Source organism: Rana temporaria, chromosome 4 (assembly GCF_905171775.1).
Source record: "Rana temporaria chromosome 4, aRanTem1.1, whole genome shotgun sequence".
NCBI lineage: Eukaryota > Metazoa > Chordata > Amphibia > Anura > Ranidae > Rana > Rana temporaria.
The window spans coordinates 445,944,090-445,959,384 of NC_053492.1; the positions used below are offsets into that span (position 1 = coordinate 445,944,090).

Here is a 15,295-nt window from a genome sequence, read left to right on the forward strand (position 1 = left end):
CATGATACATAGCACCCTGCCAGGGCAAGTCACAGCATGGCAAACAAATGAAATCATCCTTGGCAATTGAAACAATGGAGGCATCAATTACAGTCTCCGAGGTTCGCCTTGTAGGGGCACAAAATTAGGTATTTGGCGAAATAAAAGATTTTGGGGAGCGTGTGTGCTTGAATTGTTTTACTATTTCTTTTTAGTAATCCGAAATTCTGCCTTTTAGTTAAGAGGTTTTGTGCAGTTTATTCAATTTCTTCTTAAATCTCCTGATTGCTAAAAATAACAATGCCAATTACTGCAGGATTTAAGGATTTATCTTTTTTTTTTTTTAGTGGTATTTTTTTTGGGTGGTATTCGCCACTGTTTTTTTTTGCTTTTGCTAAACATATGTAAAGATTAATGTGCTTTGATGAGGAGGCACTGATGGGCACTGTTAGAGCTGTACTGATCATACTGTACCGATCATCGGTACACTGATGATCAGTGCCATGATGCAGATATCCCCCTTCATATTGGCCGGTTACCGCCTCTCCTCACGTGCTGTAAGCGTGAGGAGAAGATTGCCAATAACCGGCAAATCCTGTTTACACGGAGATCAGCTGTGACTGGACACAGCTGGTCACATGGTAAAGAGCCGCTGTGATTGGCCCTTAACCCAGATCTGTGATCAATGCCCTCCCCAGCAATGTGCGACTGCGCTGTAGCCGTCATTCGGCTATAGCGTGGTCATGAACTCTTTGACATGGTTATGTGAGCAAGCATTGGAGATAGAGTCTTAAAGCGACATTTCCCCCTTGGAAACACAGTGTCACTCTTCATTGGGGAATTGGAGTGTTATTTTATATTATTATCATACAAGTGTGGACTTTTTGGACTGTCACTACTATATTATAATTGTTTTGCTTTGTTTTATTTTGTATCTCAGATGGTAATCTATGTGTGTAGCACAGTATATATGAGGAGACTTTAGGTATAGACCCTCCTCTCCACCATGGTATCCCATTAAAGATAAGAGATGGAAGGAACCATAGCATAACTTTTTTTATTAAAATACGATAAAATCAAGTAACAGAATGCCTGCTTAGATTCATAAGTGCTTTTTCCGGCACTGAGGATAGTTTGCATGTGTCACTAGGCAGGAATCATAAGCCGCCCGGCTTGTGTTCGTGGGTCGGTGTGTGTTCCACTGCCATATTAAGATGAAACCGGAAGTTCGGGACCCAGAAGTGACATGACCGGAATGCACCTCAACGTACGTTTCGTTTTACAACGTCATGAGGAAGTGTTCCGGTCACTAGGCAGAAATTGTTAAATACCTTAGAAGTGAAATGTGATTGGGGGGAGTGGTTAGTCTCTGCCTACCTCATTCCCTCTCAATCAAAGGTACACACAGCCCCCATAAAGAATCAAGCAGTGAGTGACTACAGTCAATGATTTTCAAAACCGGAAGATCATACAAGAATTTTTAAACCACTTTACTCCAAATGAAAATATTCTATAGAAAAATAATGTGTGTAAATTAGAAATTTACATATAGGATAAAGGATAAATAAAAAAAAAAAAAGTAAAAATAAATAAACATAAAAATTAATAAAAAAAAATGAAAAATAAAATCAAAAATAAATAAATACAAAAATGTATGAACATTAAGAAAGAATGAAAAAGAAATTACATAAAAAATAATATAATAAATTTAATTAAAATAAACATAATTGGAAAAAAGAAAAATGATGACTGATGGCAGCCCATTCTTGCAAAAATCTATGCTTGATGTTTGTCAGAATTCATTTTTTTGGTTCACCTGCCTCTTGAGGATTAACCACAAGTTCTCAATGGTATTAAGGTCTGGGAAGTTTTCAGACCATGGACCTAAAATGTTGATGTATTGTTCCCCAAGCCACTTAGTTATCACTTTTGCCTTATGACAAGGTGCTTAATCATGCTGGAAAAGGTATTGTTCATCACCAAAATGTTCTTGGATGGTTGGGAGAAGTTGCTTTTGGAGGAGGTTTTTGTATCATTCTTTATTCATGGCTGTGTACTTAGGCATAATTGTTAGTGAGTCCACTTCCTTAGCCGAGAAGCAACCCCATACATGAATTGTCTCAGGATGCTTTAATGTTGGCAGGACACAGGACTGATGGTGGTGTTTGCCTTTTTCTTCTTCGGACAAGGTTGTTTTTCAGATGCCCCAAACAAACGCAAAGGGGATTCATCAGAGAAAATGACTTTACCCCAGTCCTCCGCAGTCCAATCCCTGTACCTTTTGCAGAATATCAGTCTGTCCCTGATAATTCCTGGAGATAAGTGGCTTATTTGCTGTTCTTCTTGACAACAGGCCATCCTCCAAATGTCTTTGCCTCACTGTGCATGCAGATGCACTCACAGATGCTAAATCAAGCTGTAGAAGATGGTCCTGGCACTTGCTGGACTTTCTTGGGTGCCCTGAAGCCTTCTTTCCAAATGCAATGGAAATGTTATTTATGAGATTAAGTTCATTTTCATGGCAAAGGTGCAATTAATTTCAATTCATCTGATCGCTCTTCATAACATTTTGGAGTATATGCAAATCATAAAAATTGAGGCAGCAGACTGTGAAATAATTTGGGTCATTCACAAATCTTTTGGCCACAGCTGTAAATGGAAACGATTCAATCTACTGCTGCATGAGGAATCCGATTTATCTTTTCTCTCCATCAACGTTTCAAATACCCAGATTTGCATGACGATAACAGATCAATTCTACAACAAGGAGGCCGCTTAACACCCATGGATCTTTGGATTTCAGCATGTTCTAATACATTTAACCAAGTTGCTCACTTTAAAACTGCTGCATTTTGCGATACTTCAAAAAAACTTGCCGGAATCCAAAGATCTTGAGGTGTTGGACCATTTCTAATGTATACTCTATATATACACAGAAGTTCACTCCACGTTGGTTTACAGCCCAAAGTATTTATGTGTAAAGTGAAATATATCTGGTTGATCCAGCCTTCAGCTGTCGCAACCATCTTCTCTGTGTCCACATCTATTGTCATCTACTGAGCATGCTCCAGTTTCAGGTCCTTTCTAAGCTCTTCATTTCCTCCTATTTCGTATCTGTGCAGCCCAGGTTACTATAGAATCACATGTGGATGTAAAACCAAAGAAATAACTTTTATGAACATAACTACAGGTTTTTATACACTTCAAAAGTAGGTCAGTCACCACATGAACTATAAAACAAAATAGGGCGTGGCTTGGCGCGCGGCGAGAATGGTCGCACATTGAAGGAGCTCCTCAACACGCTCAGCCTCTGGCAGCTTTTCACCCGACCAACAGCTTTCAGATGCCGGGCAAAAAACTCCACACCACCCCACACACGCGCTCACGCCGCGGCTCCGTGTCCTATTCGGCCAAGAATATAGAAGAGCTCTTTAAACCAAGGGCGACGAGCCGCGGCGCTATGTCTGGGCCTAAGATGGCGCCGAGTCGCCACGAGGAGGAATACAGTGATGACTCCCAATCGGCCTCGGAGTGCTCGGCCAAAAACAGATCCGGAACAGACCGTCCCCTTACAGCTGCGGATATGTCTGTCATTGCGGCAGACATCAAGGCTGCATTCTCGGCGGCCATAACTGACCTTAAGACCAGCATGCTGGTACTGAACGAGAAGATGGCCGCCACGGAGACGGCTGGGAAACGCAGGGACAGAGCCATCCAGAAAATTGAAAAGACAACAACGGTCCATGCACACCACTTCATCGACATGAATCGCCACCTGGAGGACCTCGATAATAGAGGTAGGAGGTGTAATATACGGGTGAGGGGGATACCAGAGTCGGTGGACTCAGCCCAAATTGTCACTACCCTGCGCAGCGTCTTCAATACCCTCCTAGAACGGCAGGAAGACTCTGAAATCACTTTTGTGAGGGCACATAGGGCTCTCAGGCCTAGGGGCCCCGATACTGCCCCGCCGAGGGATGTAATATGTTGCCTTGAAAGTTTTGGGCTCAAGGAGGACATTATGCGCAAGGCCCGGAGGAATGACCACCTCGTTTTCAATGGTGCCAACATCCTACTATTCCAGGACCTGTCCCCCATTACTCTGAGAAACAGGAGGGCGCTAAGGCCTCTTCTGGACAAACTGAGGGACAAGGACATCAGGTACACCTGGCGCTTTCCTTTCGCCCTGAACGTAACCCTCAACGGCCATCAACACACTCTCAGAGTGCCTGCGGACCTACCAGAGTTCTGTGAAGCTTTGGGCCTCGGCCCGACTGCTCTGCCGGATTGGTACTCAGAGTTCCTGCACCCCCTCCCTGATCGCAGCCCTCCTGAATCACCGCAATCCACACCGGACAAGAGGCTTGCAAAAAAGGCTAAACATAGCCGAGGAGGAGGATCAAAAGCTGGCACTCCAAATCGCCACGCCGAGGCCCTGAGAGAATTTGGGGGTGAGTGACTTTATTTCTTCAGCCCCATGAGTACTGAGTGAGCCCATTCCCTCATCCCCTTCCCTCGGTTCCCAAACCTCGCTGACACCCCCTCATAGGTTACAGACTGCCGCACTCAAGAACCGTGGAACCTGATCCGATACCTCCTTACAGATGTACCCCATCCTTGGTCACCCTGCCTGTTGCCATAAGCCAACTCATGGATCACTTAAAGCTTCATGAAAGCAAAACTTGGTTGGCGAACTTTCCACCACCAGATTAACCCCTGCCCTGGACGTGGCTCATTGCTCCTGCTTATGAACGCAGCTTATTACGGCCTCGATGAGTTACACACGGCGGGGACTGCCCGAGGACTATTTTGCTAATCCCCACCTGATGACCTTACACCTATTCTCTCCTTTCAGGAATCGGAAGATCCTCTCTAAGGGATCGACATACTGGCAGGGTCAAGTATACTAGCATATAGACTGCTAATTTAATATTGTACCTTGATACGTCGTTTTGGGGGTGGGAGACTTATGGAGGGGGATATATATATAGTGTATACCCTATAGCATATAGCTTACTGCTTATAGCATGTAGTTTAGAATTTGCTGTTTGCTTCCACGTGCTCACTCTGAACGGGCCCTTTACTCCAATTTAATTGCCTTAATCCCACTAGTTGCCCGCTGTACATTATTTTTAGTTTTTATCCTGGTCGGGTGTAAAACTTTAATTTAGCTTCTTTTCATCATCCAGCCAGTAGGGCTGAGCGTGTATTTTACCCTGTTGGTTTTGTTATACTTTGTGATACTAATTTACACTAAACAGAGGTAGTGAGGGGTTGTGGCCTAGTTGCTGCCGCCTCCCTTATACCCCACAGGCACTCCGTGTCCTTCAGGACACCGGGTGCAATATTTTGTGTGGGTGGGGCTCTCCGTTGGGGCACCCATTTTTGCCCCCGGGGGGGAGACCCACCTCCTATATTACTATTGCTCCACTCTCTTTCACGTTCTCATCTTCTCTCTTCTGCTAATCTTCTTACTCTCTCCCTCCCTAAGTGGTTCCCCAACCCCGTCCCCACCCCTACCTACACCCTCTGGATTTGGTGCTAACACTTACTTATCCCCCCTCATCCTGTTGCTTACTGCGGTCACGTTGCTGATTAATTACCTTTGTTGTGTCCTCACAGGTCGAGTTTCAGGTCCCCGCCACCTACCACGCTTGAACGCTCCACCATGGCCTACTCCTCACTGGGTAGCACCCCCCTTGTGATCTCCCACAACGTGAGGGGTCTCAACATACCCGAACGCCGCACCTCCCTATTAAGGGAACTTAAAAAAGGTAGGCCCCATTTTGCTTTTTTGCAAGAGACCCACTTCAAGACACATCACATTCCCAGGCTTTCCAGTACATATTTCCCTAAGGCATACCACGCAACAAACAATGACTCCAGGTCAAAAGGGGTGACGATCTTGGTGAGTAAGGAGGCTCCGTTTGAGGTCTTAGAACAGCTGACTGACCCAGGGGGTAGATACCTCTTTATAAGAGGAATGTATGGGGAGACCCCACTAACCCTTGCAAATGTATACTTTCCTAATAGGGCACATAAGTCATTCTGTCAGACTGTGGTTCGCGAGCTCCGTGGCTTCGCCAAGGGCTGTATAATACTGGGGGGTGACTTCAACGTACCACTGAACCCCCTGGCGGACACCTCCAATGGGAAGACATGTATTTCCTATAGAATACTCAAAACCATCAAATTACTACTCCAATCCTTACAACTAATGGACACGTGGCGCTTCCTCCACCCGGACGGTAGGGACTTTACGCACTTCTCCACCCCACACTCTAGATATGCGAGACTAGATTATATCCTCGTGTCTCAGCGAGACCTAGGGAGGGTGACAGGGGCCCACATAGGCATCCAGTCCTTTTCGGACCATGCGCCCACAGCAATTTCCATGGATCTAGCGAACCCCACTCGAAAGCAGCCATCCTGGAGGCTCAATGCCTCTCTCCTGACAGACCCTTCGACACTACCTACCCTGACTGACAACCTGACAGAGTTCTTCAGACTCAATGCAACCCCAGACTCGGACCCACTCTCTGTGTGGGAGGCCCATAAATGCTCAATGAGGGGAATTCTGATGAGACTGGGCTCACGTCGGAAACGGGAAAAGGAGGTTGTAATCCAAAAGCTAACTGGCCAAATCAACGCATTAGAAACGTTACATAAACAGTCCCTCTCCACTGACTCCGCGACGCGGTTACTGGAAGCGCGGCGAGAACTGCAACATCTGTTGGACTCCACGGCTAAGCGCATGCTATTCTTTAAGAAGAAACTGTATTACGAATCCGGGAATAAAGCAGGCAGGTTCCTGGCTAGGGCCTTACGCGAGATTTCGTCAGCTAACCACATCAAAAAAATCAAAAGAGCAGATGGGGGCTTTGACGTGACGACAGACGCGATTGCAGATCACTTCCACAGCTTCTATTCCAAGCTTTACTCCCTCCCCCCACAACACAGACAACAACACATGACTGGAGACAGGACACAGATCATTCATGATTACATCACAAACAGTGGCCTCCCTGTCCTTTCAAACACTGACACGTCCTTACTTGAAGACCCGATCACGGCCTTGGAAATCACTCAGGCCATTAAGCAGCTGAAATCCGGGAAAAGCCCAGGTCCGGACGGATACTCGGCTATTTACTTTAAGACCTTTTCCAGCCAACTAACTGGGCCACTTAGAGACGCCTTGAACTCGCTGTCCTCACGTAGACAGGTCACCCCAGATTTTTTATCCGCGCACATCACGGTTATCCCAAAGTCAGGCAAGGACCCCACAGACTGTGCGAGTTATCGCCCTATCTCCTTACTGAATTTGGACGTAAAATTATTTGCGAAAATCCTGGCCACAAGATTGCGACCACTCCTTTCAGGGTTGATAGGAATGGAACAAGTAGGCTTCATGCCTGGTCGAGAGGCCAAGGATAATGTCACCAAGGCACTTCTGCTCATACAGGCGGCGAGAGATCGGAACATTGAGGGCCTTCTCCTGTCCACTGACGCGGAGAAGGCCTTCGATCGAGTGGCATGGGATTTTATGATGGCGGTGTGCGCAAGGGTGGGCTTGGGGCCACACATGCTGTCGTGGATAGCGGCACTGTACCAGGACCCGTCGGCACAATTGCGAATTAACGGCACCCTCTCAAAAAAGGTAAGGATAAAAAACGGCACTAGACAGGGATGCCCGCTTTCACCCTTGCTGTTCATCCTATCACTCGAACCCTTTATTAGAACAGTGAAACTTAATGATGCGGTGACAGGATTCAGGATTGGGGAGAGCGAGTTCAAGGTAGCGGCGTACGCCGATGACCTCCTTTTTTTCTTAACAGGCCCACACATTGCACTACCCAATCTACTGAAAGAATTTTCACATTATGGCTATGTGTCAAACCTGAAAATTAATTATACAAAATCTGAGGCACTAAATATCTCATTGCCGGATAGACTGTTAGAGATGACCAAGTCCCACTCCTCATTCCGCTGGGACCCAGGGGCCCTTAAATATTTGGGGACTTGGCTTACACCTCGACTTTCAGACATTTTTGAAAAAAACTTCCCACCCCTCCTCAAAAATTGTGAACAAGACCTTAATCAGTGGGATAAGGGAAACTTTTCCTGGTTTGGCCGGGCATCCATTATTAAAATGGTCATACTTCCGCGGTTTCTCTACCTAATGCGTACTCTACCGGTTCGGATTCCTCGTCGATTCTTCACCTCCCTAAACGCACTCCTGCTAAAATTTCTATGGAACCATAAGAAGCCCAGAATTAAACTGACCACCCTAATGAAACCTAAAGAGTTGGGCGGGCTAGGTCTCCCTGACTTTAAAAACTACCACGCTGCGACACATCTTGCCAGGATCATTGACTGGCACTGCCACGGGTCTACGAAGGACTGGGTAGCTTTGGAAACAGAGCTCTGTCCGATCCCTCTTAAATTCTCCCCGTGGATTCCGAGACATGCATACCCCCGCGCCCTACGTGGACACCCCGTAACAGGTGTTACATTGGAAGTTTTTCACACCCTCGCAAGACGGAAGGAGATTTCCACCTCACCTGGCCCCCTTACACCCTTGGTGGACAGCCCCGACTTTGTCCCGGGCATGTGTAATCCGACTCTTAGAAGGGCTCCCACGAATTCTCCTCTATTGGCTGGCGAGTGTTTTGTGGGGGACAAAATTAGAGACTGGTCAGCCCTTAAGTCCGAACACAACCTCCCCAATATGAAATTATGGACCTACTTTCAACTCCGCAGCTACTTAAGCAAACTCGGGGACACACGAAACATTATTAGACCCCTGACTGACCTAGAGAACGCTTGTAGCTCGCAGTCCCCCCTAGACAAGACTACCTCAGTGACATACTACTGGTTACAGCACACTCGAGACGTGGAGACGACTAGACACAGAGAGAAGTGGGCGGAGGACCTCGGGATAGAAATCTCAGAACAACAGTGGAGGCATGCCTGCACCCTTGCGCACAAATGCTCAATTAGCACCAAACTCCAAGAAACGAGTTACAAGCTCCTAACGCGGTGGTACCACACCCCAGACAGGCTCCATAAATGGAACCCGCAGAGACCAGACACATGCTGGAGATGCCAGACGGAGAGAGGCACATTACTCCACATTTGGTGGACCTGCCCCTCGATCTCTGCCTTCTGGGAAAAGATACATCACCTAATTAAACAAATTACAGAAACCAAACTAGTCTTAAACGCCGCCTGCAGCTTACTGCATTTGTCCTCCTTCTCACTGTCACGATATAAGAAGTCCCTGACAATGCACCTCTTAAACGCAGCCAAATCCCTAATACCACTACACTGGAACTCTGCAAAGGTTCCGACCGTCTCAGACTGGCTCCACAGAGTCGCCGAGGTCTGTGAGATGGAAGATACCCTGGCTCAGGACAGGGGATCGGTCGAGAGTTTTCACGATACCTGGCAACACTGGTTCTTCTTTAGGTACTCACAGGACTACGAGATGGCACTGACAGGGTAGCTATCTAGGAGGACCTCTCCAGCAACGTGGCCGTATACTGAGTAGCACTGAATCTCCCTCCCCCCCCCCCCCCCCCCCCCGCCCTCCCCCCCTCCTCCCTTTGTTTCTCTTTTCCTTCATAACTTCATCTAATTCTTAACCTTCTCTATGAATGTTCAGATGTGACGGTCCCAGCTAAATGCTCTCCTTTACATCTGATCCACAACGGAATCTGTTGGCGCAATCGTAGTTGCAACGATATTTGAAGTTAAATTGCCATTCAATGCATACAATACCGCAATGCTTATTCACTGTCTCGGAATGTTTGACACCCTGCTGGCATTGTTGCTTTCAGGGAGCTAAGATTGTTAGAAAACGTATTGTTTCTACTCGAAAGTAAAACTTGATTTTTGGCAAACCATTGGCGTCCTCATCCAGCTGCGTCTGCGATGAAAAGCTCAATGTATGTATGATCTTTTTGTCATCTTCTTTAAATCTTTCAATAAAAAACTTTGAATGAAAAAAAATAAAACAAAATATTACACAAAACATCACACAAAGGTTACATAACAAGTAGAGTTGATGCTAGACTAATCCCATCATGCAAGAACCTCCAAAAGTTAGCCAAATTAGCCGACAAACAATAGGTGTCTCAATTAACAATGGGAATGCACACACAATGGGAGACACACACAAACAGTGAACCCATCCCACCTCAAACTGGCCAGACTTCTCTGTTTAGTATCACTTTAAATATTATTGAACATTCTGCAGCCAAATAAAATGGGGAATTCAATATATACTCGGAATCGCCTGTGCTGTCAAGCTGAATATAGAGCCTTGAAGCGGAAAATGATTTTGACTGTGGTTCACTGACTAGCATGATAAAAAGTTTATATGATAGTTATAAAAATAAAAACATTACTGCAAGCCGACTTCGAATATCATTGTTACATGTTGTCAGAACAAGGGTAACAGTGGTGAGAAAAGCTCTCGACCTTGGAGAATTCCAGTTTTATGGTACCTAGAATAGCAATCTAGACACTTTTGGATAAGATTCTGTTTTGAAGCCAGAAAATTATGTTTTAACTGAAACAATAAATCTTTGTTTAACACAACCAAAAGTCTTTTGTGTTTTATCTCTGGCAAAGAGGATGGAAAGCTAAATGGCGTCTCGCAAAACAAGAGCGTGATGTTTTCTAATTACTTATCAGCACCTCGCTGTGGGGATCAGAAGTGAATGAATGTATCACTTTTATACTTGAGGTTGACAACAGATGGACAGAGGCTATTTCGATGCTGGAATATCTTTTAGGTATCTGGTATTAGTGTGCAGGTTTATATTTACATACTTTCAGACATTTTCTGTAAATCCTTGGCTTTCTCTGAACTTTCATTGCCTTCCTACTGTCCTTTTACAAATTCTTTGACTTCCTGTAAAATTCTAGTACCACCTGCTTTTTTGGAATTTGCTGGCTGTCTTGTGTGGTTTGCATAAACTCTCACACACACTTCCAGCTGTGCAGGACAAAACAGCCAATGGAATCGCCCAGGCTGATTTTCACCATTAGTCATATGCAATTTATTGTACTTAAGTTGCTTCAACAGCTGTGTACACTGCACTGTACCTGGACACTGGAGATCATTATTCACAATGTCGGCACACAATAGTAATATTTTTTTTATGGGCTACATGATCCATTACACCCCTGTTGCCCAACCTATGGTCTGAGGGCAGCATGTGGTCCTTTATCTCTCATAATGTGGCCCTTGGATCCCAACAGCCGGTAGTGGGAGCATGCATTTGTAAAGGAGCAGTAATGGCAATGATCTCTAGCAGTCCAATGTAACATATTCCCAGTGTTTACATATGTGTGCCATTTTTTTCCTGCCCAAAATATTTGAAACCCAAGCACTGATCAAACCTTGATCTACGTATTTTTTCCTAATTCTTTTATTATTATTATTATTATTTTTACACAGTTGTTTGTTTCTCTCTTTCTACAACAGGGGTAGGCATCCTTTTGAGCACATTGTGCCGAAAAATGTTTTTAAAGAAATTGAGTGTGCTGATTTTATAACCATGGATGTCAACTTCACACTCTTCCACCCCGAAAAGGATTTTTTATAAAGTAAATGCTGTAAACGACTCGAGCAATAATAATAAATTAGCATCCTGTACTCTCATGCCTCAAATCAGCCCCAATTCATGCACCTTTACACCTCAGATCACTGTCCGCCCTCCACATCTGCCCCAGCACTGTACCCCCCTGCACATCTGCCCCACCCACTGTACTACCCGTCCGCCCTCCACATCTGCCCCAGCACTGTACCCCCCTGCACATCTGCCCCACCCACTGTACTACCCTGCACATCTGCCCCACCCACTGTACCACCCTGCACATCTGCCCCACCCACTGTACCACCTTGCACATCTGCCCCACCCACTGTACCACCTTGCACATCTGCCCCAACACTGTACTCCCCTGCACATCTGCCCCACCCACTGTACCACCCTGCACATCTGCCCCACCCACTGTACCACCCTGCACATCTGCCCCACCCACTGTACCACCCGGCACATCTGCCCCACCCACTGTACCACCCGGCACATCTGCCCCACCCACTGTACCACCTTGCACATCTGCCCCACCCACTGTACCACCTTGCACATCTGCCCCAACACTGTACTCCCCTGCACATCTGCCCCACCACTGTACTACCCTGTACATCTGCCCCACCACCTTAACCCCCTGCTCATCTGCCCGACCACCGCAACCCCCTTCTCATCTGCCCCACCACTGCACCTCCCTGCACATCTGCTCCACCGCCATACCCCCATGCTCTTCTGTTTCACCTCTGAACCATCTTCTCATCTGTTCCAACACTGAACTTATCTGCTCATCTGCCCCACCACTGTACCTCCAGCACATCTGTCCCATCTCTGTTCTCCCTGCTCCTCTGCCCCACCACTGTACACCCCTGCTCCTGTGTTCCACCAAAGTACCTCCATTCTCCTCTGCACATCTGGCCCACCTCTGTACCCCCCTGCCCCACCAATACACCTACTTTCACATCTACCCCACTGCAATAACCCCCTGCTTTTCTGTCCCACCACTGAACACCCTTCTCATCCTGTGAGCCATATTCCCCCAGATGGTAGGGGGGTCTAGCAGGACTGTGATTGGCTTTAGCAATTGCCAACAGTCCTCCACCTTCTGGAAACCGGGACCGCCCCCTAGAAGACCTGCACCCAATCTCTTCCCCATCACAAAAGCAGACAATCGCAGCTACAGCAACGTTAGAGAACCAAACAATGTTTTCCATCTTTTACAATGTGTGGGGGCTCAATGCCTCCCCCCCTCAGTGCAGGTGCGGTGTGGGGAATTCTGAAATTGGAATGCATTAATGTCTCACTGACACTTCCCTGCACTGCTAATGGGGAGGGAGTCGTATGCCGGCAAAATAGGCTTTGTGTGCCGCTTGCAGCACCAGTGCCGGGGGTTGCCTACCCCTGTTTTACAAGCAGAGAGAGATGCAATGTATCCTTCCTCCATATTTACAGAGAGAGAAACACAGGGACTGATCACTGCGATAGCCACCCAGAGGTTATCACAGCGATCAGGTGACCCAGAACCAGGGACCGATCGTTCGTATGGGACACGGAGCTCCCAGTGAGATGCCAGTCTATGTGAAGAGAGGGCGCTGTGCGGCGGGCTCCCAGCACAAAGACCGATACATATACATGGAGCCCAATGGAAAAAAGCCCAGCCTTGAAGGGCCGAATGTATGTGCACACTGTTAACGCGAAGGGGATAATCATGTTGAAAGTTACTTTTGAAATTGAGTTAACATGATAAAACTTATGAGTTTCAGTGATTAAGTTTACCTATACTCCAGGCTTATATCACTTCCTTCTGTGTAAAAAATAGCTGGTCTTCCCCCAGCTGCTCTTAAATTTATTCAGAAAATAGGAAACACATAATTTCATTTTTTATTAGGAAAAAAACCAAGGGGAGGACATGGGCTCTCTTGCATATTGGATCAGAGAGAAATCACTTTTATTCTCATAAAATAAACCATGCACAGCTTGCTCAGTTACCTGTATGTAGAATGGAATTCCAGCACTGCGCCTGGTTGCACAGAGCCTAGAAGATGGATCGCTAGATTTAATTTCCTCCAAGACGTTGCATAACCATTGGCGTGGTAAGCCACGCAGGCTCTCTTCCTTGCATCTGAAAGAATCAAACAAGCGAGCGAGGTCACGGGGGGCAGTACGTTTTATTAAAACCATGCCACACTACTTCAAACACACAAGGACTGCTCACACAATCAAACCATTCACAGCCATCTATTTTTGGTTCTACAGGCATTCCGATTTTTCAGAAATACTGTCTGTATCTGATCAAAATACAATCCGATTCCCTGTGAAGAAAGCAAGACTGCAGATTTTTATCATAAATATCAATGCTGCCAAATCCACCCAGTGTAAACTGATTATGAACAACAGTCTGAAATCAAATGACAAAGATTAAATTATTCAAATAGGAGTATTAAAACTCCAGGCAACATGAATAAATACAAAATTAAAATACACGTGTGAACTGTCAAATCTACCAAAGAATTTGCAATTCTGTCCTGTCACAGAGATTCCTACACCTCTGTCAGTTAGCACAGCTGGGGGGGGGGGGGGGGACATCCCTGTCTTTATTTGCAATAATGCTCAACTTCACTCTTTCAATCAATTTCTAATCCTTATGTGGCTAGCATTAGTAACTAAATAGTAAAGTATACAGTGCCTTGCACAAGTATTCACCCCCCCCCCCCCCCATTTTGAGGATTTGTATTATTTAATTTACAGAACATGCCCACAACTTTGAAGATGTTAAAAAAATTTTTATTGTGCAGCAAACAACAAATAGGACAAAATAACAGAAAAAGTCAATGTGCATAACCATTCACCCCCCTAAAGTCAATACTTTGTAGAGCCACCTTTTGCGGCTATCACAGCTCCAAGTCGCTTTGGATAAGTCTCAGGGCTTGCCACATCTTACCACTGGGATTTTTGCCCATTCCTCCTTGCAAAACTGTTCCAGCTCCTTTAAGTTGGATGGTTTGCACTTATGAACAACAATCTTCAAGTCTGACCACAGATTTTCTATTGGATTGAGGTCTGGGCTTTGACTAGGCCCCTCCAACACATTTACATGTTTCCCCTAAACCACTCAAGTGCTGCTTTAGCAGTGTGGTTGGGGTCATTGTCCCACTGGAAGGTGAACCTCCTTCGTCCAAGCCTCAAATCACACACAGAGTGGTACAGGTTTTGCTCAAGAATATCCCTGTATTTAGCACCATCCATCTTTCCCTCAACTCTGACCAGTCTCCCAGTCCCGACTGCTGAAAACCCCCCAGCATGATGCATGATGCTGCCACCACCATGTTTCACTGAGCGGAGGGTGTTCTTTGGGTGATGTGATGTGTTGGGTTTGTGAAAGACATAGCAATTTTAGTCTCATCAGACCAGAGCACCTTCCTCCATACATTTTGGGAGTCTCCCACATGCCTTTTCGCAAACTCAAAACGTGCCATTTTGTTTTTTGCTGAAATTAATGGCTTTCTTCAGACCACTCTGCCATAAAGCCCAACTCTATGGCGCATACGGCTTATTGTCGTCCTATGTACAGATACATGTCCCTCCATGCCCGGTACGTGAATTTTGGTGTACAGCCATCTCTTGGCTGGTTTGCTGTTGTGCCATGTTCTTTCCATTTGGTTATGATAGATTTGATTGGGCTCCTAGGGATCATTAAAGATTTTGATTTTTTTTTTATA

At 45.9% G+C, this 15,295-nt stretch overlaps 1 protein-coding gene across 3 annotated transcripts in view; it reads right to left on the reverse strand.

The window, feature by feature from the left end:
- The window catches only part of THADA (THADA armadillo repeat containing), a 779,727-nt gene that overhangs the window by 547,154 nt on the left and 217,278 nt on the right, over positions 1-15,295 (reverse strand). For all 3 annotated transcript variants that reach the window (XM_040351533.1, XM_040351532.1, XM_040351531.1), the window contains exon 23: positions 13,566-13,698. In XM_040351533.1, coding sequence (XP_040207467.1) covers positions 13,566-13,698 — 133 coding nt within the window. The remainder of the gene's footprint in view (positions 1-13,565; positions 13,699-15,295) is intronic.